At 33.2% G+C, this 22,078-nt stretch overlaps 1 protein-coding gene across 2 annotated transcripts in view; it reads right to left on the bottom strand.

Moving 5' to 3' along the window:
- LOC148941136 (uncharacterized) overlaps positions 1-21,523 on the bottom strand; it is a 31,640-nt gene extending 10,117 nt beyond the window's left edge. Inside the window, exons 1-2 of one of the 2 annotated variants that reach the window (XM_089104304.1) lie at positions 21,243-21,523; positions 15,582-15,784 (exon numbers count right to left, since the gene is read on the bottom strand). In XM_089104304.1, coding sequence (XP_088960430.1) covers positions 15,582-15,784; positions 21,243-21,409 — 370 coding nt within the window. In that variant the 5' untranslated portion in view covers positions 21,410-21,523. The remainder of the gene's footprint in view (positions 1-15,581; positions 15,785-21,242) is intronic. The other variant, XM_089104305.1, reaches the window with a different exon arrangement.
- Positions 21,524-22,078: the final 555 nt, after the last annotated feature.

Below are 22,078 nucleotides of genomic sequence, written 5' to 3'. Positions count from 1 at the left end.
GTCAACGTATAAATACTTTTATTGTGAAATAATCCGTTAAGTATTAAGTTTGAAAGAATAATCCAGCAAGAAACATAATGTTTCGATTTAAGCGGGATATTATTTTTGGAGTAATTAAAAAAGAGGAGAAAGTAATTAAAAGTAATTAACTTTCGTTAAAAAAAAGAATGCAGTGATATATACAAATTTTGAGTGTTTCTTTTTACTATACATAGGTAACAAATTATGCCTTATGTGTATACTAATGTGAATACTTATTTTAGATACAGCCTTAGCAATTTTTTTTGGAAATCAAATTTTTCGTACCATCCTTTCGGATCCATTTTTCTTTCAATCATATTTTGACACATTTTTGGAGAGTAGCAAATTTTGAAGCCACTTCAAAGATATCCTGATACTATCATCTCATACCATCAGAAACCAAACCATACTTGATCAACTGATATTTTGGAAACTATAGCAGTATTACAGACTTTACTACAAGTTCATCAGAAAGTGAGATAAAATCAGAACTTAATTTAGGCCTAGAAAATGTGCTACATAGCCCAATGGCATATGTTATTGAAATATGTGAAAATGCTTTGTGCTGGAAAAATATGTAAAAATTCAAAAAACAAAAATGTTATGTGTAATTTATCCAAGGTATTTCTGAAACGAAAAATAAACGATATATCAAGCATATCACACAGATATTAAATTATTAATGGGACTTAAATTTAAACTCGAATAATTGATTAGAATTTCTAATGTAACTTGAAAGCTAACTTAAGTAATAGCACTAATATAATGTTTAAGCTGCTTGGGGTCAAGTTAAAACAGAAGATGCATATGAAGAAGGGTAAAAGAGTATTTTTCAATCCTAGAGACAGAGTAAAAGAGAAACAAGGATGAATTTCAAATTGAAATCATTCGACAAAAAAATAAGATGGCCTATATTGGACCAGAAACATGACCCTAAGAAAACCCATTGAGGTTATATGCACATAATGACCCAAAGATGGCAGCATAATAGCTGTAAACAAGATTAAGTTGTTTTAAAAGTAAAATATTGAGAATTGGGACAATTCTTCTTTAAATGGGTAGTATTGTGGTAAAGCTTTCTAATTTAGTTAATTATTAATTTAGTAAAAATATATAAGACGCAAATACGAAGTTTAGAAATACCACTTTTTGTTAAGATAAGGAATCTATCCTGCCAAGTTTCTGCTTAATGGTAAATTGAGAAATACCACTTCCTAGCTATTTGCGTCGGTTGGTTAAAGGAAGGTGTGGTTGATGAAATGTATAAAAGATAGATTTTATGGGAAGAGGCCGATTTAGACCGATGTTAACTTCATGCCGGATTGACCTCTGGTCCATTGTTTTTAGAAATACCTTGGAATATTGTCAAATCTTTACATGTTTCTGTATCTTATTATATATTATAGTAATTTCTGAGACTTTGGGTCTACTTGGGACAGCCAGTCCCAGTAGAATATCTATATCTGGAATTATTATATGTAAATTGAATAAAATTATTGTATTTTAGACAACCTCTCTACGATCTACCTTTAGCCCCTCGAACATACCCAGTCAGTACGCCTCATTAGTCCGGTCATAGCTTAAGGCACGCTACCAAAGTTAAATTACCTAAGGGCCAGATTTTATCTCCCCTATAAAGGGAGAATAAACGCAACTACGACTACCAACCCCAAATACCATAAAATACAATTTACAACATTTAATTTTTGTGTGTTTTGGGTTTTATTTCTTATTTAATAATGAATGATTTTTTGTTTGCTTTAAGTTTGATTTGCATAGTCAATGTAAGTTTTACTTGTTTTAAGATTTATTCATTCATTTATATTAGTATCTGTTGTATTTTTTTGCTATAATTGTTTTTTTTTTAATTTCTATTCGTTTCGGGTTTCATTTATTCTTTGGTAGTAATTTCTGGTCGTTTTGAGTTTGAAATATTGTACAATTATCTCCTGATCTTAAGTTTAATATGGCCTTTACTTTTCTTTGCAAAAAATCTTTATCGGAAAGTTTTTTTTTAATTAATCACTACAAGCATGAGTTTGAGTACTGCCCTTTTCCCCCTTCCCTAACCTTAAAAGTCTAAGGCCTATTGCGTTATTCGGGTTTTATTGAAAACTATATGTATTTTGAACAATAAGGTTTTGTTTTTCAAAATATCAACGAAAATAAATACGAAATCAGCATAATAAATATGATGACTGAAAAACCTAAAGTAAATAAACTGAATATTTCATACATGTCATAATGTTGTAAATATAAAAGAAATTATTTGCAGTATACTTTGTTTTAAGTAAAGCGAAAATTATGCAACAACCATTAGATTTTAACGATTAACGAAGGGGAAAATATGCAGTAGCCAAACTCCTGTTTGAAGTAATTTTTGTTCGTTTTAAGTTTTACTTGAAAAATCAATTTGATTTCTGCTCTATTTAAGATTTATTTACATATTATTTGAAAAAAACTACGTTTTCTAAAGAGTTAAAGAGGCTGAGTTACAAGGTCGAACCTTAAAACGTACAGGGATTAGGAGGCACAGTTGGGGGGCTACCACCCCCAAACCCCCCGCTTTCGCAGCCTTTAAATATAAAAAAAAAATTTCTTTAAACTGAAAGTAAGGAGCGACATTAAAACTTAAAAAGAACAGAAATTATTCCGTATATGAAAGAGGCTGTGCCCTCCTCAACGCCTCGCTCTTTACGCTAAAGTTTGACTTTCTCACAACTCTTTTTTTAAACAATAAAAACTTTAGCGTAAAGAGCGAGGCGTTGAGGAGGGCACAGCCTCTTTCATATACGGAATAATTTCTGTTCTTTTTAAGTTTTAATGTCGCTCCTTACTTTCAGTTTAAAGAAATTTTTTTTATATTTAAAGGCTGCGAAAGCGGGGGTTTGGGGGTGGTAGCCCCCAACTGTGCCTCCTAATCCCTGTACGTTTTAAGGTTCGACCTTGTAACTCAGCCTCTTTAACTCTTTAGAAAACGTAGTTTTTTTCAAATAATTTCTGCACGTTTTTGTACAGTTTATTACTTATTATTGCTTGACTAACTGTTAGCTGATCGTGTCAGGAGTTAAAGTTGGGGGGCTGCCGCCCCCAAACCCCCGCTCTTGAACATTCTTGTGTTAAGGCTTTTAATTCCTGAATACTCAAATCACGTCGTACAGGGTGCCTCCTAATCCCTGTACGTTTTAAGGTTCGAACTTGTGACTCAGCCTCTTTAACAGCCCCCCAACTGTGCCTCCTAATCCCTGTACGTTTTAAGGGTCGACCTTGTAACTCAGCCTCTTTAACTCTTTAGAAAACGTAATTTTTTTCAAATAATTTAAAAAAGAAACTGAGTTTCTTTTCAAAGTATATAAAAAAGTTGCTCTGATGGTGAATCGAACCCGAGTTTTCCGCCTGAAAGTCTGAAGTCTCAGCCGCTGGACTATACAAACACAATAGTAATTGTTGTTTAGCAAATAGAAGGTATTTTCGACGCAAGCAAATTCCCAAAAATCTTGATATGTGGTTTTTGGAAAACAGGGAAGGAGTGATCAGATTGAGCTGAAATTTTGACGATAAGCTCCCAGGCCACAGGAAAGCTTATCCTATAAATTTCAGCCCGATCAGACAACGTTAAAGGGGGGGTTGTGGAGGGAAAAATTAACATGGGATAATATATGAAAACGAGGTTTTTCGTAAATGTAAATTCGGGGGATAATTTTTTCGGTCTGAAAATATCAAAAGGCCCTAACAGGTCGAATTCTGCTTCGAATGAGTCCTCATTCAACCGGATCCGTTGCCAACTGTGGCCTGTAGGCGTGGCTAAGAAAAAAAAAAGAAATGAATTTTAAGTGGCTATATTTGGTTTTTTGAAAACAGGGAAGGAGTGATCGGATTGAGCTGAAATTTCGAGGATAAGCTCCCGGGCCCTAGGAAAGCTTAACCTCTAAATTTTAGCCCAGTCGGACAACGTTAAAGGGGGGCTGTGGTGGGAGGGTCCAAACTTCCGGCCCAGTTTACCCCATGAAGATAAAGTCGGAGGAGGATGAAATTTTGCAAGTTTCTTAGTTTGAGCTTGGGCTACAAAATGCAATTACCGCCGTCTCTCTGCGACCTCTAGGACCTGAAATCGCTTAACATTGTGGTGAGTCGCCTCTTTATAGAGGCACAAGTGTGCCTCCTTGATCTGTATCAGTATCTGCTAACCCTTTGTTTTCTATGATCGTTTATTTAAATTTCTGAACATTTTTGAGTTTTATTTATTCTTTAATAGTAAGTTTTGGTTGTTTTGAGTTTGAATTATATTAAGAATTTATTTCTGCTAGTCTTAGGTTTAATGCAGTTGTGTAACTTCGTCAAAATCCTGAGGGAGGGAGGGAAGTTGGATTCATTTTTTTTTCAAATCAAGTGGAAATGACAGTGAAAACTGGAAAATGAGTCGTATATTACCATAAAGGCAAAGATATACTGACCTAAAGAAAACTGACCTGTTTCTCTGGAAACTTGAATTATGGAGGCTTATCTTAATTTAGATAAGATTTATTGCAGAAACTAAATTTCAGCTGGGGGTCAAACTGAGATCTGGGGGGCAAACTTGGATATGAAGGGACAATGGACCCCCTGATCCATAGAAAATTACTCCCTAAGTTTCATGTTGCTTTTTACTTTTCATTGAAAAACTTCTTTTTTCAGAAAGTTGTTTTTATTCAATTTCTGTTTGTTTTTTATTGCCAAAGATATTGGTTAAACACCCATACGCTCTCCTAGAATAGTGCAGATACGCCTTTTTAATAGCTTGGATACGGATGAAGTCTTTTGATTAGCTCAGCATACCCCTAATTATTCCCCAAGACTTCACCTCAATACCCTTAGTCTTTGCCCCAAGATTCCCCAAGATCACACGTTCCCGAGCTTCTCGATGATAACTCCTGCACGTTAAATATTGAAAAATTGGATGATTTATAATCCTTTGGATGATTTACAATCCTTGCCCTGGGGGCTGTGGGGACATATCATATACGGAGGCAAAGATATTAGACTTTGTGGCTCTTTTGAGTAAAATGTTGTTTTTAATGCTTCCATCAATGTAAAGAGGATCATCTAAAAGGGCAAGAAGAGGGGGCTTTATAGCTAGTGAAAATGAAAATATAATGCAAATGTTTCAGTCGAGTCCTCCGGTCGACCGTCCTCAGTCAAACAATAGAAAAAAAGAACCTTAGAAAAGCAACCACTAAAATAAATAATAATCAAACCGTAAAAATAGCCAATGAACTTAAAGTAAGACCCTTCCTAAGCAGCAGTGAAAGGGTAACTGAATAAAAAAGTAAAAAATGAATGGCAATTCAAGAAATTAAATCAGGGTTCACTTTACTTAATGCTTTTTAGCAGACATTCGCTTACCAGACCTATTATCATCGACCATTAGGCTGGGTTGCCGAATATTATAATAAAGAAGAGAAAAATCTGAATTAATTATTACATTATAAATGGGGATCAAATAATTTTCTCCCGTATCTCATTTAAGGGAACCAATAATGAGGACAGCTGATATCCAACTTATTTATTTTCCACTAATTAGAATACAACATCCACGACAACATCAGCTTGTTCACATGCTGACCAATGGTCTGCGTTGTGTAGGTACCTACACAGTAGACAGAATACACAGTAGTAGTGATAGTGTATAAGGTTTCAGGACAGATCGTATAAGGCAACCAAGTCCTCTATATTATAGAGCTACAAATTGATCAAACACGTTATATTTGGAACTAGGGACGAGATTGTGTAATGCAATCAGACTGGTTTAGACGATACATGCTTTAGCAAGTTCATTCATCTATCATCATAAAATGTTTTTTTTCCTGCATGTTTCTGAGCCAAAACTTTTGATCGTCACATTACGTATTCAAAAGGTTTATTGCGCCTTCTGTAAAAAATACTGGTTTCAGTCATAGGGTAAGAAAATCATGATTTCGTATAAATAATGATTTTTACTAAGGACACAACCAAGCTGTACATGGTTATAATTCAAAAGTTGTCAAACACTTATAGACTCTAGGCTGAACGTACCTTGCATCTTGTCTAGAATTGATTGGCATATGGTGTTAAATCATTTACCGAAAAAAATAACTCTATTTGCGAAAAAGGGTATAGCATTTGCGAATTGGACTGTATGAACGATCTTAATTGAATAATAGGAAAAAAACAGAGCTAGATAAAATTTGAGAATTGCGAACCGTCAAGGATCATAAGCACCAATGACCCTAACCACCAAGGACCTCAACCTCCAGAGGCCCTTTATCCCCAACCTCCAAGGGACCCCTCCCACCCAACTTTTGTAGGCCCCTCCCCCCATTTTTTATACTTTTTTTTGAGGTTTTTTTAAACTTTTTTTTTTACATGGTATTTTTCAACTTTTTTTTTACATGTCTTCAAATCAGATGAAACATACCTAAAACATTAAAACTTTACTTTTAATATTTTCCAAACTAAAAATGAGAATGGTATAGATATGTTAGTTATGACGTTTACTATTAGAAAAATAATGTTTGTAGTAGCACTTTTTTTTGGACTGAATTTTTTTATGCACTTAGAAATTATTGAAATTTTCTTTACGTATCTTAAAATGACATGAAATATGCTTATGGCGCTAACAATTATATTCTATGCTTGCCCGGAGACATAATGTAGCCTTCTTAATGGTACTCCGTCGCTGATTATCGACATTACCTAGTATATTGCATATATTAAATCAGTATTGCATACGCGTTCGAAAGATGAACACAACAAATACCTATAAAAAGTGAAGATGAAGCATTTTAAGAAAGTGTGTTCACATGATAGTGTTATTGTAGCATTGAATGCTGACAAGGAGAATTATTTAAACTATGAAATAAGTACAAGTGGTAGCACTATCGGAAACGTATGCGTGCATTGTCATGACAGTAAGGAATTGAATTTCTTTGGAGTACCAAAACAATTCAACTCTTATGGTGGATATGCGAGATTGAGATCTCCGGAGATGATTGCACTCAAAGAGAATGCCATAATTTCTGTATACACAATACAAAAATTATAAAAAAAATTTATAATTTCCAGACTTCATTTGCATGCAATAGATACCGAGAGTTCTATGACTTCTCCCCTCAATGAATTCTAAGGGTTTTATGACTCCCACCCACAATGAATTCAGATGGTTTTAGGACTCATACCCCTAGCCATAACTCCATTCTACATTGAGCGAAGGCATAAAAGTTTGATGAAGTACTTCTCTACTTAACAACTACATTAATAGCTTCCAAGATGATAGGACTTTATGACACAGAATTTATTATTTTGAAAAAATCATCTTGTGGTGTTTTACTTGAATGTGCATTTTTATTATTGTCTATGGAACTCGAAGAAATTGACTGTTATCATTGGATAGTGAACTATAATATGTTTGAGTATGATAAAAGCTTGTGGAGTACTACATTACGTTATATAAACAGACTGTGATTCTACGATAAAGTGATTACACCACTTAATAATAGTGGTCAGGAACTGAGAAATGTTCAGGAGAAAGTCAGTGAAATTTGCAGCTTTTTCGGGGTTGAAGCACTCTACTTAAAGGGTATTGTACCTAGAGATAAAGTTTTAATTCAAAAGTGGATTCCACTTTTAAATCTAGAAGAATTTAAGTGTCCTAAATATGAAGCGACTTATCACCGTCCTGAAGACAAGGCTAGGTTCTTCGCGCAGTGGATACTACGGACATACCTGATCGTGATAAATGCATAAAACACGGTAAAAACTATTCTATATCATGGGATCCTCGGTTCTGGATGTTTAAGAGTGAACTTTAAGTACTATACTTTAAGTACTTTAACTTTAAGTACTTTAAGTACTTAAGAAAGATATGCAAAAAGTTGGGTTAACTCAGGTTCACTTAGAGTGGCGCCACTTTAAGTGAACCTGAATTAACCTAACTTTTTGCATATCTCTCTCACTATGACTGTGTGTCTGAGCGGGTGTGCTGCCATCTATAACCGGTCTAACCTAAATTCAACGAAACGACGCATGAAGTCAAAATGAATAGAACTTGGATTAACTTACATTTTTTCATAATTTCTTGAATGAAATGTCTGTAATGTGTATTCAAGAGGTGAATTCAAGAAGGAGTTTTGTACTTACTTACAATGTTTTCATAATTTCTTAAATGAAATTTTTGTGTTGTGTATCAATGAGGCAAATTCAAGAAAGAGTTTGTTACTTACTTACAATTTTTTCATAATTTCTTGAATGAAATGTCCGTATTGTTTATCCTTGAGGAGAAATCAAGAAAGAGTTTGTTACTTACTTGCAATTTTTTATAATTTCTTGAAATGAAATATCTTCATTATGTATCTTTGAGAAGAAATCAAGAAAGAGTTTGTTTACGATTGTTTTAACAATTTCTTTAACGAAATTACCATATTGTATGTCCAGGAAACAAATTCAAGAAAGAGTTTGTTTACAATTTTTTTATAATTTCCTGAATTAAATTATGCATTGTGTATTCCAACGGCGAATTCTGGAAAGTGTTTGTTGATTACTCACAATTTTGTCATTATTTCTTGAATTAATTGTCCGTATTATGTATTCAGGAAGGCGTTTCAAGAAAAAATTTTTTACTTACTTACAGTTTTTTCATATTCTCTAGAATAAAGTATCTGCATTCTATATCCAAGAGTTGAGTTCAAGAAAGAGTTTGTTACTTACTTACAATGTCTCATAATTTCTTGAATGAAATTTCCCTAATGTCTTTATTGTTTTCATCCAATAGATGAAAACAATAAAGAGTTTGTTACTTAATTGCGATTTGTTCATAACTTATTGAATGAAACACCTGCATTGTCTATCCAAGAGGTGAAATCAATAAAGAGTTTGTTACTTACTTACAATTTGTTTTTATAATTTTTTGAATGAAATGTCTGTATTGTGTATCCCGGAGGATAATTCAAGAAAGAGTTTGTTACTTACTTACAATTTTTTTCATAAGTTCTTGTGTGAAATTTCCATGTTGTGTATCCAAGAAGTGAATTCAAGAAAGGGTTTGTTAACAATTTTTTTCATAATTTCCTGAATTGAATTTCTGTATTGTGCATTCAAACGGCAAATTCAAGAAACAGTTTGTTACTTACTTAGAATTTTGTCATAATTTCTTGAATGAAATTTCCATATTGTTCATCCAAGAGGTAAATTAAAGAAAAGTTTGTTTACAATTTTTTTTATAATTTCCTGAATTAAATTTCTGTATTTTGAATCCAAACAGTAAATTCTAGAAAGAGTTTGTTATTCACTTAGAGTTTTGTAATAATTTCTTGATTGATATATGTTTATTGTGTATCCAGGAGGCGAATTCAAGAAAGAGTTTTTTACTTACTTACAATTTTTTCATAATTTATTGAATGAAATTTTTGAAATGCATATCTAAGAGGTGACTTCCGGAAAAAATTTGTTACTTACTTACAATTTTTCATAATTTCTTTAAGGAAATTTCCCTATTGTGTATTCAAGAGGTGAAAACAACAAAGATTTTGGTACTTACTTGTGATTTTTTCATAATTTCTTGAATGAAATATCTGTATTGTGTATTCAAGTGGTGAAATCAATAAAGAGTTTGTTACTTACTTACAATTTTTTCGTAATCTCTTGAATGAAATTTCTGCATTGTGTATCCAAGAGGTGAGTTCAAGAAAGAGTTTGTTACTGACTTACAATGTCTCATAATTTCTTGAATGAAATTTCCCTAATGTCTTTATTGTTTTCACCCAAGAGGTGAAAACAATAAAGAGTTTGTTATTTACTTGCGATTTTTTCATAATTTCTTGAATGAAATATCTGTATTGTCTATCCTAGAGGTGAAATCAATAAAGAGTTTGCTACTTACTTACAATTTGTTTTTATAATTTTTTGAATGAAATATCTGTATTGTGTATCCCGGAGGATAATTCAAGAAAGAGTTTTTTACTTACTTACAATTTTTTTCATAAGTTCTTGTGTGAAATTTCCATGTTGTGTATCCAAGAAGTGAATTCAAGAAAGGGTTTGTTAACAATTTTTTTCATAATTTCCTGAATTGAATTTCTGTATTGTGCATTCAAACGGCAAATTCAAGAAACAGTTTGTTACTTACTTAGAATTTTGTCATAATTTCTTGAATGAAATTTCCATATTGTTCATCCAAGAGGTAAATTAAAGAAAAGTTTGTTTACAATTTTTTTATAATTTCCTGAATTAAATTTCTGTATTGTGCATTCAAACGACGAATTCAAGAAAGAGTTTGTTACTTACTTAGAATTTTGTCATAATTTCATGAATGAAATGTCTGTATTGTGTATCCAGGAGGCGAATTCAAGAAAGAATTTGTTACTAACTTACAATTTTTTCATAATTTATTGAATGAAATTTCTGCATTGTGTATCTAAGAAGTGACTTCAAGAAAAAGTTTGTTACTTACTTGCAATTTCTCATAATTTCTTTAAGGAAATTTCCCTATTGTGTATTCAAGAGATGAAAACAACAAAGAGTTTGGTACTTACTTGTGATTTTTTCATAATTTCTTGAATGAAATATTTGTATTGTGTATCCAAGAGGTGAAACAATAAAGAGTTTGTTACTTACTTACAATTTGTCTTATAATTTCTTGAATGAAATGCCTGAATTTTGTATCCAGGAGGAGAAGTCAAGAAAGAGTTTGTTACTTACTTCCAATTTTTTTTCATAATTTCTTGAGTGAAATTTCCATATTGTGTATCCAAGAGGTGAATTCAAGAAAGAGTTTGTTACTTACTTAGAATTTTGTCATAATTTCTTGAATGAAATGTCTGTATTGTGTATCCAGGAGGCGAATTCAGGAAAGAGTTGGTTACTTACTTACATTTTTTTCATAATTTTTTGAGTGAAATTGCTGTATTGTGTATCCAGGAAGCGAATTCAACAAAGAGTTTGTTTACATTTTTTTTCATAATTTCCTGAATTAAATGTCTGTACTGTACATCCAAACGGCGAATTCAAGAAAGAGTTTGTTACTTACTTACATTTTTTCATAATTTTGTGAATTAAATTTCCGTATTGTGTATCCAATAGGTGAAAACAATAAAGAGTTTGTTAATTAATTGGTATTTTTTCATAATTTCTTGAATGAAATTTTCATATTGTGTATACAAGAGGTGAATTCAAGAAAGCGATTGTTACTTACTTACAATTTCTTCATAATTTAATGAAATGAATAGAACTATTCTAAAGAATAAAGACGGGTTAAGCTTAAAGATATTTGTTGCTTAAACATATTAATAAATTGTTTGAGAAAAAACATAGATTTACATAAAAATAGTACTTAAAGTTCACTCTTAAACATCCAGAAACGAGAATCCCATGATATAAAATAGTTTTTACAATGTCTCATGGACTCATATCGCGATTAGGTATGTCCTTAGGTATCCACTGAGCGAATAGTCTAACCTCGTATTTAGGACGGTGATAAGCTCCTTCAAATTTAGGATATTTAAACTCTTCTGGATTGAAAGGTAGAATCCTAGGGTCACACTTTTGAATTAAAACTTTAACTGTAGGTACATTACCCTTTACGTAGAGTGCTTCAACCCCGAAAAAGCTACAAATTTCACTGACTTCCTCCTTAATATTTCTCAGTTCCTGACCATTATTATTAAGCGGTGTAATCACTCAATCGTAGAATCCCAGTCTCTTTATACGACATAATGTAGTACACAACTAGCTTTTATCGTACTCAAACATATTATAGTTCAATATTCAATGATAACATTCAATTTCTTCGATTTCCATAGACAATAATAAAAATGCACATTCAAATATAACACCACAAGATGTTTTTTTCAAACCGATAAATTCTGTTTCATACAGTCCTATCATCTTGGAAGCTATTAATGTAGTTGTTAAGTAGAGAAGTACTTCATCAAACTTTTATACCTCCGTTCACGGTTGAATGGAGTTATGGCTAGGGGGATGAGTCCTAATACCATCTGAATTCATTGTGGGGAGGAGTCATCAGACCCTTAGAATTCATTACGGGGAGGAGTCATAGAACTCTCGGTATCTATTGCATGCAAATGAATTCTGGAAATTACAATTTTTTTTTAATTTCTGTATTGTGTATCCAAGAGGTGAATTCAAGAAAGAGTTTGTTACTTACTTACTTACAATTCTGTCATTATGACAAATCTGACAACAGATTATGATAAAGAATTCATTCATTCTAGTAGATAGATTTGTTAATGTTATCCGACGTACCCGACAAATGATATTGATAAAGAATGTTAATAAAGAATTTGTTCAATTTTATACTTAAATTATGTCAGTGTTATCAAACGTATCTGTCAAAAGACATTGATAAAGAATTTATTCACTCTTATACTTAGATTCTATCAAAGCTATCCCGACTATCTGTCAATAGATGTTGATAGAGAATTTATTCATTCTTATACTTAGATTTTCTCTATGTTAACCTATCTATCCTACATATGATGTATGCAAATTCCTTTTCTTACATCTCCGATGTTTTAATAAACATTCTAAACGTTTGATACGGTACCTTACTCTAAAAATAATTAACACATAACAATATAATGCATAATATATTTTTAATGAAATAATGTCATGTAGAATATTAATACAATAATATATATTATTATACATTATTAATATCAATGAACAACTGTGGACATTTTGAATCTGTTCCATAAAATAGTTCACCATGTTCTCTCTTGATACTGTAGCTATTGTCTTCTCTTAGTTCGTAATCAGTAGAATAATCATTATTCCATTTTGAGTCATACACAATTTTTACAGGTGTGTCATCGACAGGCTCAATATGCTTTTCGGCTTTGGTATTATTTGGTTCATTGACTGTTTGATCAATGGTAATAAAGTTTGCCGGTACTTCGTTTTTCATCGATTCATCTTTATATTCCTTAGTGATATTTTTTGCCAATACCCTTTTTATTTTTCTGGCAATTGCACTGTCTATTATCAGACTATTTTTACACAGGTAACAGTTCTGGCACGTAGACAAGATATGGTTTATGATATTAGTAGAAGAGTTGGCCTTTCTTTTCGTCTTTACTTTCATTTGAATGCTAATACCCGAAAGCTAACGGTATGGTTTAACACTGGGTAACATGTTACCACAAGCACTAGCAAGAAGATGCCCCTCTTCATCAACTATTATTTTTATGTTGGCATTCTTTTTTAGTGCAATCATCTCCGGAGATCTCAATCTCACATATCCGCACTCATAAGAGTTGAATTTTTTTGGTACTCCAAAGAAATTCAATTCCTTACTGTCATGACAACGCACGCATACGCTTCCGATAGTGCTACCACTTGTACTTATTTCATAATTTAAATACTTCTCCTTGTCAGAATTCAATGCTACAATAACACTATCATGTGAACACACTTTCTTAAAATGCTTCATTTTCACTTTTTTAGACGTGTTTGTTATGTGTTTATCGTTCCATTGCGTAAGAAACACTGATTTATTGCATTCAATAAACTAGGTAGTTTCGGTATTCGGCCATAGAGTACCAGTGGGAAAGCCACATCGTGTCTCTGAGCAAGCATAGTGCATAATTCTTAGAGCCATAAGCATATTTCATGTCTAAGATACGTAAAAAAATTTGAATAATTTCTAAGTGCATAAAAAATTTAGTCCAATAAAAAAAATTGCTACTAAAAACATTATTTTTTAATAGTAAAGGTCATGACTAAAATATCTATATCACTCTCATTTTTAGTTTGGAAAATATTAAATGTAAAGTTTTAATGTTTTAAGTATGTTTCATCTCATTTGAAGACATGTAAAAAAAAGTTGAAAAATACCATGTTAAAAAAAGTTAAAAAACTACAAAAAAAACAATAAAAAATGGGGGGAGGGGCCTTAAAAAAGTTGGGTGGGAGGGGTCCCTTGGAGGCTGGGGATAAAGGACCTTTGGAGGTTGAGCTCCTTGGTGGTTAGGGTCAATGGTGCTTATGATCCTTTACGGTTCATACTCATATACACCTCACTACATGATTTGCAAGGATTTCTAAGGGTTGTTCTGAATTTCATTATTAAAATTCTTTTCTTGACATCTACATCTCTATTAGTATCAACTTTTTAGTATACTATAACGGTAGACCATATTTTATATTGACAACACTGTTCAAACGGTACTTGTGTATTATACAGAACACATCGGAGAAGTAAAGGTAGGTCAACTCAAAAGACCATTTTATCATCGTTAGCCATTTCCATAGATTAATGGTATGCCGAATTTATAATATATAAGCTATGAGTTAACAGCCCCCTCGGGGTTACCTTAACTGCTAATCAATTTGACTATTTTTTACCACCTTCATACGATCCAATTCGCAAATGTTATCTAGCTTTGTTTTTTCCCTATTATTCAATTAAAATTGTTTATACAGTCCAATTCGCAAATGCTGTACCCTTTTTCGCAAATAGAGTTATTTTTTTGTAAATGATTTAACACCATATGCCAATCAATTCTAGACAAGATGAAAGGTACGTTCAGCCTAGAGGTTATTAGTGTTTGACAATTTTTGAATCAGAACCATGCACGGCTTGGTTGTGTCTTTAGTAAAAATCATTATTTATACGAAATCATGATTTTCTTACCCTATGACTGAAACCAGTATTTTTTACAGAAGGCGCAAAAAACCTTTTGAATACGTAATGTGACGATCAAAATTTTTCGCTCAGAAACATGCAGGAAAAAAAAAATATGTTATGATGCTATCATCATAACATGTTTTTGAATGAACTTGCTAAAGCATGTATCGTCTAAACCAGTCTGATTGCATTATACAATCTCGTCCCTAGTTCCAAATATAACGTGTTTGATCGCTTTGTAGCTCTATAATATAGAGTGCTTGGTTGCCTTATACGATCTGTCCTGAAACCTTATACACTATCACTACTTACAGTGTCGGCAAAAGCTATACTCTCCGTAAAAAAAAGTAATGGAACATATTTAAAACCACACAAGACTCATACTCTGACTTCGCGCACGCGCGATACTAATGTTCACATCACGAGAAGCCTATGGAAAAACCTGTTTTTTTTGGTCCGACCACTAGCAACTAAACTAAGGTTCTGACGTATATTCCCAGGGTCAGTACGCACGGTATCAAATTTGTTTCATGTTTGGAAAAAGAAGACGCTACAGTCTACAGTGAGGTACCGATGTCCTCATTCAGTGCCTTCGGGCGGAATGCAATGCTTGGTTGGGGGCAAATAATCTGACTATTCATTCCATTATTTTAGCATTTCAACAATTTTCAGCCGGTATAATACCAATTTTTATCGATGAATATTGCAAGGGACTTAAATCGAATTGCAGAATTTTCGTTTTACAGTGTTGGTAATTTTGACAAAATAACGTAAGTTGTACGATAATAAAGTCATGTTATACGTTAAACAATAAACTATATATGCGACCACACTAAACTACGTTAAACGTAAGAAACTGCGAAAATGTACTAAAGAGAATGCTAGTGAAATGATCTTAAGTTACCTTCTATCTTCGATTCCTTCATGCATCCCTTCTTTAAGATTTTGCAAGTTCTGAGTCCAATAATTTCGTTCGTATTTGCATCTTTCGCAAGTATTGATAGCTGACTTTCATGCAGTGGAGTCAACCACATCCCCATGATCTCACTTCTAAAAGATGTAAATTGATGGAAAACCGCCAATGATGTAAATGAACCAAAGATAAAACTAAAAGATGCAAGTTTATGCAAACCAAAACATGTTTATGCAATCCCTCCCTCCTAAAATAAACTATAGATGATAAAAGATCAAAAAAAGAGAGAAAAGGCTTAAGAAAGGAAATTAGAGGAAAATGAGTTCTTGTTAATTATTTGGAACGCACTCAAGAATTTTGTTCTGCAAGATCTGACAAAAACCGGTTAGCTATCTGTATTTGGAGACAATTGGATTAAGCGCAGTGGAAAAACTACGTTGTTTGTATATTTTAATTAAATATTCAAGAATTGGTATTTTGGTTAGATAGGTTAGGTTATGTTAGGTTAGGTATTTACTATAACGCGTTCTGGGTGGCCTGTTTTCCATAATTCTTTGTCGTAGTTTCCGTAATTTTTGTTTCTAAAGTATTATATTTTCATCGTATTCTGGTATATTTCATTAGGATGTACCTTCCTTCTTGGGTGTGTTCCGAATAATTAACAAGCATCAAAAAAATATTTTTAAATAGTGTATGATTACGGTTTCAATAAAGTTCACATTTTATTTTCTGCATTTGAATAGTTAGCGTTTCTGCCGAATTTTTACTAGCTTCACTTACCTTGGTAGAATTATTAGTAAAGATGGTGGGAGCAGTGAAGATGTTAAAAGTAGAATAGCCAAGGCTCAGGGTGTTTTTTCACAGTTAAAAAAAGTCTGGAAGAATAGGAAGATAAGTCTGCAAACCAAGATTAGAATATTAGAAGCTACAGTGATGACAGTGGTCAAATATGGCTCTGAAGCATGGACGCTCCGAAAAGCAGATTAAGATTTGCTACATGTTTTCCAGAGAAATTGCTTAAGGATTGTTCTGTTTACCCGGTTGACTGACCGTATTTCAAACAATAGGCTGTACAAAAAATGTGGTTCAATACCACTCTCTAGGGCAATAATGAAAAAAAGGTTGAGATGGCTAGAGCACGTTTTGCGGATGAAGGATTACAGATTGCCAAAGGTTGTTTTTTTCGGCAACCATCTAGGGCTAAACGGAAAGCAGATCGTTCCCGTCTGGGGTGGAAGGACGTCATAAAGAAATATTTAAAGGAAATGGGAACTTCGTGGGCGAGTGTAAAAAGGGAGGCTTTGAATAGATTGGGATGGAGGAGGATCGTGCGTAGCTGTGTTGGCCTCAGGTGGCTTGGTGCTGCGGTGAGTTATTAGTAGTAGTAGTATTTTTTAACCTTGGTAAGATAATTTTATGCTACTTAGGAAAAGGAGATGTTTCGAAAGGGTTAGAACTAGGAGTGGTCCTTACAGTTGTTCGATGTATGGAGAGAGGGAGGAAAATCTGTTGCGTTTTCTTGGTAAGTGTGAAGGGTTCAGTGATTTTAGAAATAAAATTTGTAGAGTGAAGGAGGGGGAAGGCTTGTGGGTGAAAAAACTCCTGGGGAATTCGTGTTTTAAAGAATACAAATGAATTTGTTACGGCCCCTTGTAATTGCAATAAACAAATGGAGTATAAGAGAAGAAAGACAAAAAATTACAAATAAAACAAAATTAAAATTGATAAAGTAAGTACACAAGCGCAATATTTGCCCAGACAATTACACAAACACAATACGCATAGCAAGCACAATAATTACGAAAAAATACTACACATTTACTGTTTTAAAAGGGAACACCATAAGTGTAGATTGATTCCTTTATTATAAGGTTTAATGCATCTGCAAATGGCAGCATTAGGCTTCCGCTTCCCAAGATGGGAGGCCGAGGAGATATTTAGCATACCGGAAATGAATTTGCCGCATTTTTTATTTCAATTGCCGAAAGTACGCCAAAAAGGTGAAAGGTATAAAAGATTATGAAGTGCACATGAGTTATCCAGTTTAGGTAGGACGTAGATGGCGATTGAAACAAAGTTTATTAGATACTATGCTGACGCAGGTACTGGACGTCTAGCGTTGGAAATGATGGATAAGGAGTTTTAAAATTGCTTTAAGAGAGTCATCGTTTGGGAGGCTGATATTACATTTCAGGCTTAGGAACAATCGATACTACATCAAGATCCAATATCCTTCAGGAACTGGGCCCCAGTTGAATAGTACAACTTCCGACTTTTCAGCTTTATGCCCGTGCCACATTATATTCACACTTGTCGATAAAATCAAAATTACGCACGACTATAGCACCAATTACGTTCTCCGTTCGGAATTTCTCAAGTTGAACGTCGTTCAACTTTCAAACATAAATTTCTTGACTGACCAATCAGAGTCATTGTTTAAGGCATAATTTTTAAAACTAGAAAAGATGGAAACTTAGAACAGCGGTTTTTCTATCTGTGAGAGGAATCTGACAAAAGTTAAGAAGACTTAGTATTAGCAGAGAACAGTTGGATACAAATTACTGTTGGTACAAACTCTTTAAACTAATTTCGTGCAATTTTAATTGTTTGCTTTTTAAATACAAGTGTGACGCTAAAATCAAGAAAATAGCCATGTCATTCATGATATTTGGCATTGTTTATCGATAAATGTGACTATGATGTGGCACGGGCATTAAACCAAATGGCACTTGTATGATGCACCCCTACCTAATTTTCATCTAATATGTTTCTCTGATGCTCAATCCTAATGAAATATACCTAAGTATGATAAAAACATAATACTTTAGAAACAAATTTGTACTATATATTTGCACATTACGGGGGGGGGGAGGAGGGGTAAAGCATAGTGGGTCTGCACGCCTAATGTGTTAGGTACAAATATTCTGCATATTCTACAATGTAGTAAGAATTGTTTTCTAAATTCACGCAGTCGAAATACTTTACCAACTCCCCACCCCACCCCCTAATGTGCAAATATATAGCCCAAATTATGTATTTCTCATTTATTCTGTCGCTTCTTTTTGTCTTGTCTCACGCAAAGCTGAAAGAAACTAACAACAAAAACTGGTTTACAGAGCGTCATTGCATGAACAACTTTAGCGGTAGGGGGTTTATCTTACAAGTACCACTAAGATTTATCTTTAATTTTCTCGATCCGAAATTGAGAAATTTTTCTCAAACGCCAGTACCGTTTGGTTGGGGTTGAAGAAATCATATGCATAAAGAATGAGATATTGGGATTAGATGTTAATTATTAATATTATGGCGTGGTTTATTCGTGTGAGCATGACCCACTGGAAGGGTGTTCTAGAATGTTTATTTTAATATTCATGTTTTCGCTTATTTTTAAACATTTGTTTAATTGATGTTTTAAAAAAAAAATTGTATTTTTTTTCTTTCGGGATTGTGTGGCCATCACCATGTGAGTTTTTTCTTATATATTGTGCTCTACTATACGTTATTAATAAAATGGCTAACTTGAGAACGATATAACAATAATATTAGCCTTTTAGAGGTCAATTTATGATATTCTCCAGATTTTAGTCCAAATGCAGACAGTTATAAGGATATACCTTAACAATAAGAATTAATATGAACGAGCTAACAGAATATTTTACATGGAATAAGAAATATTTTAGCATGTACATATTGTTAATACAAGTAAGATCAATCTCCTTAAGGAGACTAATACTTTTCAAAACTACCAAAAAATATTGATATATTTTGAACCAGATTTATTGTCACATTCAAATAAAAACGAATAATCAACCTTCCAAAATTTTCTTCACTGTCCGTTATACAGACTCACTCAAACTCCTGTAATTGTTGATATCCTATCTTTTTCTCCTTTTTTTGAATAAAATGTATATTTTTTTATCACCTTGCACAAGGTAACGTTTGAGCTAATGTGGAATTAATAAAGAGCAATTGGAGTGCAAGTGCTCTTTAAGAGAGCACTTGGTCTCCATACGACAGCACCAATGTTAATACTCAAATGAAACCTAGGTAAATATTCCATTAAGTTGAAAAAAAAAATAAAAAATATAAAATGCTTTCATATTCCTTTTATATTGCTTTCCAAGTAATATCAAATGGGCTTAAAGCAATAAAGCTACGAGACGATAAATTAGCTAGTGCAGAGTTTGAAGAATTACTAAGCATGAGAAAACATGTACCTTAGCCATTCTGTGTTGAAAAGCTGCTTGATGGGGCAGGTTTTTCGTATTTATGGAATGATATTACGAATCCATGAGATGATGTAACTTATCTGTTGAAAATCTTTAGAGTAAAACTAGAATAGCAAAAATCCTAGAAGTAGTGGTGTGAATTAGATTTTTCGAAGACTTTAGTGTTATATAGACAAGTTATTTCTTAATACGGAATGGAGGTTTCCTGTAAGTTGGATTTTCAGAGAATATTTATAAGGACATGAGGTACTTGTATGATGTAGCACCGACCTAATATTCTTCATCTAAGTAGAACCTGTTTCTTTGACGCTCAATCCTTGTGAAATATACCTAAGTAAGATAAAAATATAATGAATGAATTTTATTATTAACCTGTCTTACAATAAACAGAAAAAGACAGAGCACAAACTAGAAAAGATAGAAAAAGCAAAAAGTGGCAAGAAAAACAAATACAAACAGAAAGAACTACATAATAACACAACTATTTGAGAAGGTGGGCCCATTCTTGATCCAGGAGCTCTAGTTTTATCACGTAATTCTGAATTACCTTAATTTTATTTTTAATTTTAATTTTATTTTAATAATATTTTAGAAACAAATTTGGGCTATATATTTGCACACTAGGGTCTGGTAAAGTATAGCGGGTCTGCATGCTGTTAGGTACAATTATTCCGCAGAATTATTCCGCAGAATTATGAAGTAAGAATTGTTTCCTAGCTTCACACTGTCCAAATAATTATCCCCCCTCCTAATCTGCAAATATATAGCCTAAATTATATATTTCCCATCTATTTTGTCACTTCTCTGTCTTGTCTCACGCTGAGCTGAAAGAAACTAACGAAAAAGACCGGTTCTACAATGCGTCAAAAAATTCGTCCTTTTGGGAGGAAGTTGCTTTTGAAAATTTAGGGGAAGAACTTAAACGAAGAAAAATTGCCCACTCAGCCATGTGAAGGACGATGGATTAGACCCATTTCCCCTGGGGTGCCGTGAGCTTTCTCAAATTAGGGTCAATTGGTAGGAGGAAAATTTTGATGAGCTTCTTCTTGGTCTTCTTACATCAACGAATTACGCAAACGATTGTTATGGTGGAAAATTTGGTGTCGAGGACGATGGAGTTGAGGCGGAACTTTGTAATTAGACGTAAACAGAGTTTTGTTTCGACTTTAATGCGTTTGCTGTTAGAGGTATGTAATAACGACTTTTGTATGGTCCTCGGATTTTTCAATGGAAATTATATCATATTATTTAAAGCCAATTATGCTAATAGTGTAGGCTATCTAAACTGGAATTTCATTTGAATCGGTTAAAATGGAGAGAATGGTTGAGAAAGGGCAGGGGTAGTAAGATAGAGACAAATGAAAGAGTGAGAGAAAGTTTGGGTTTAATTAGATAGGCAAAGAAAAGTTACTGATTCACTTACTCTCTTTCTTCGTCCGTTTTGAATTCGTTATTATGGCCAGCAGCCATCGAAAGTGGCTCACGATCCATAAAATCATGTAAGAACAATCGTCTCATGTCCTCAAAATGTTCAGGCTTTGCAATCTCATATATAATTCCATCTTTTTCCTTTTTATATTCTTGCGTCATAATAACACTTAGTGAATGCGTATGCTAAGAAAGAACGCAAATGTGTTGCTATAAGTGTTTTCAATCTCTCAAGATTCTTGCTCTAATATGATGGAACCTTGTTTTATGTTGCTGAAAACGCTTATCTTTCCTTTGAAAAAAATAAATCTTGGCTCGTTTTCTTTATGATAAAGTACAACACCACTAAGCCTACTTGTTTCTTGACAGATTTATTTGGAAAAAGATAAACGGTTTTGTTGTAGGAAATTCATTATGCAAGCAAGCAAATAATGTAATGAACTCAACATTAGAATGGACAATACCTTAGAATACCATAAGCACCAAGTTAGGCCATATCCAGGGGGTCTAAGGGGTTTGAATGCCCTCCCCAAAACAAATGTTTGTCCGACTCGTAAAAACGTAAAAAAAATGAATATAAAATAATTTTTTATGCGTTTTTTTTTTTTTTTTTTTTGAATACCCTCGAAAAATCAATTTGTAACCCACCACCCCCCAAACAGAATTTTTGATACGGCCCAGACACCAGGTAACACTATGTAAGAAGATAAACAGTTTTGTTGTAGGAAATTCAATATGCAAGCAAGCAAATAATGTAATGAACTCAACCTTAGAATGAACAATACCTTAGAATACCATAAGCACCAGGTTACGAATCCCTGCTCCTCCTCC

This window comes from Artemia sp. Qi Xiang Cuo, chromosome 18 (assembly GCF_049724085.1).
Source record: "Artemia sp. Qi Xiang Cuo chromosome 18, ASM4972408v1, whole genome shotgun sequence".
Taxonomy (NCBI): domain Eukaryota; kingdom Metazoa; phylum Arthropoda; class Branchiopoda; order Anostraca; family Artemiidae; genus Artemia; species Artemia sp. Qi Xiang Cuo.
This window is presented reverse-complemented; position numbering and strand designations above follow the sequence as displayed.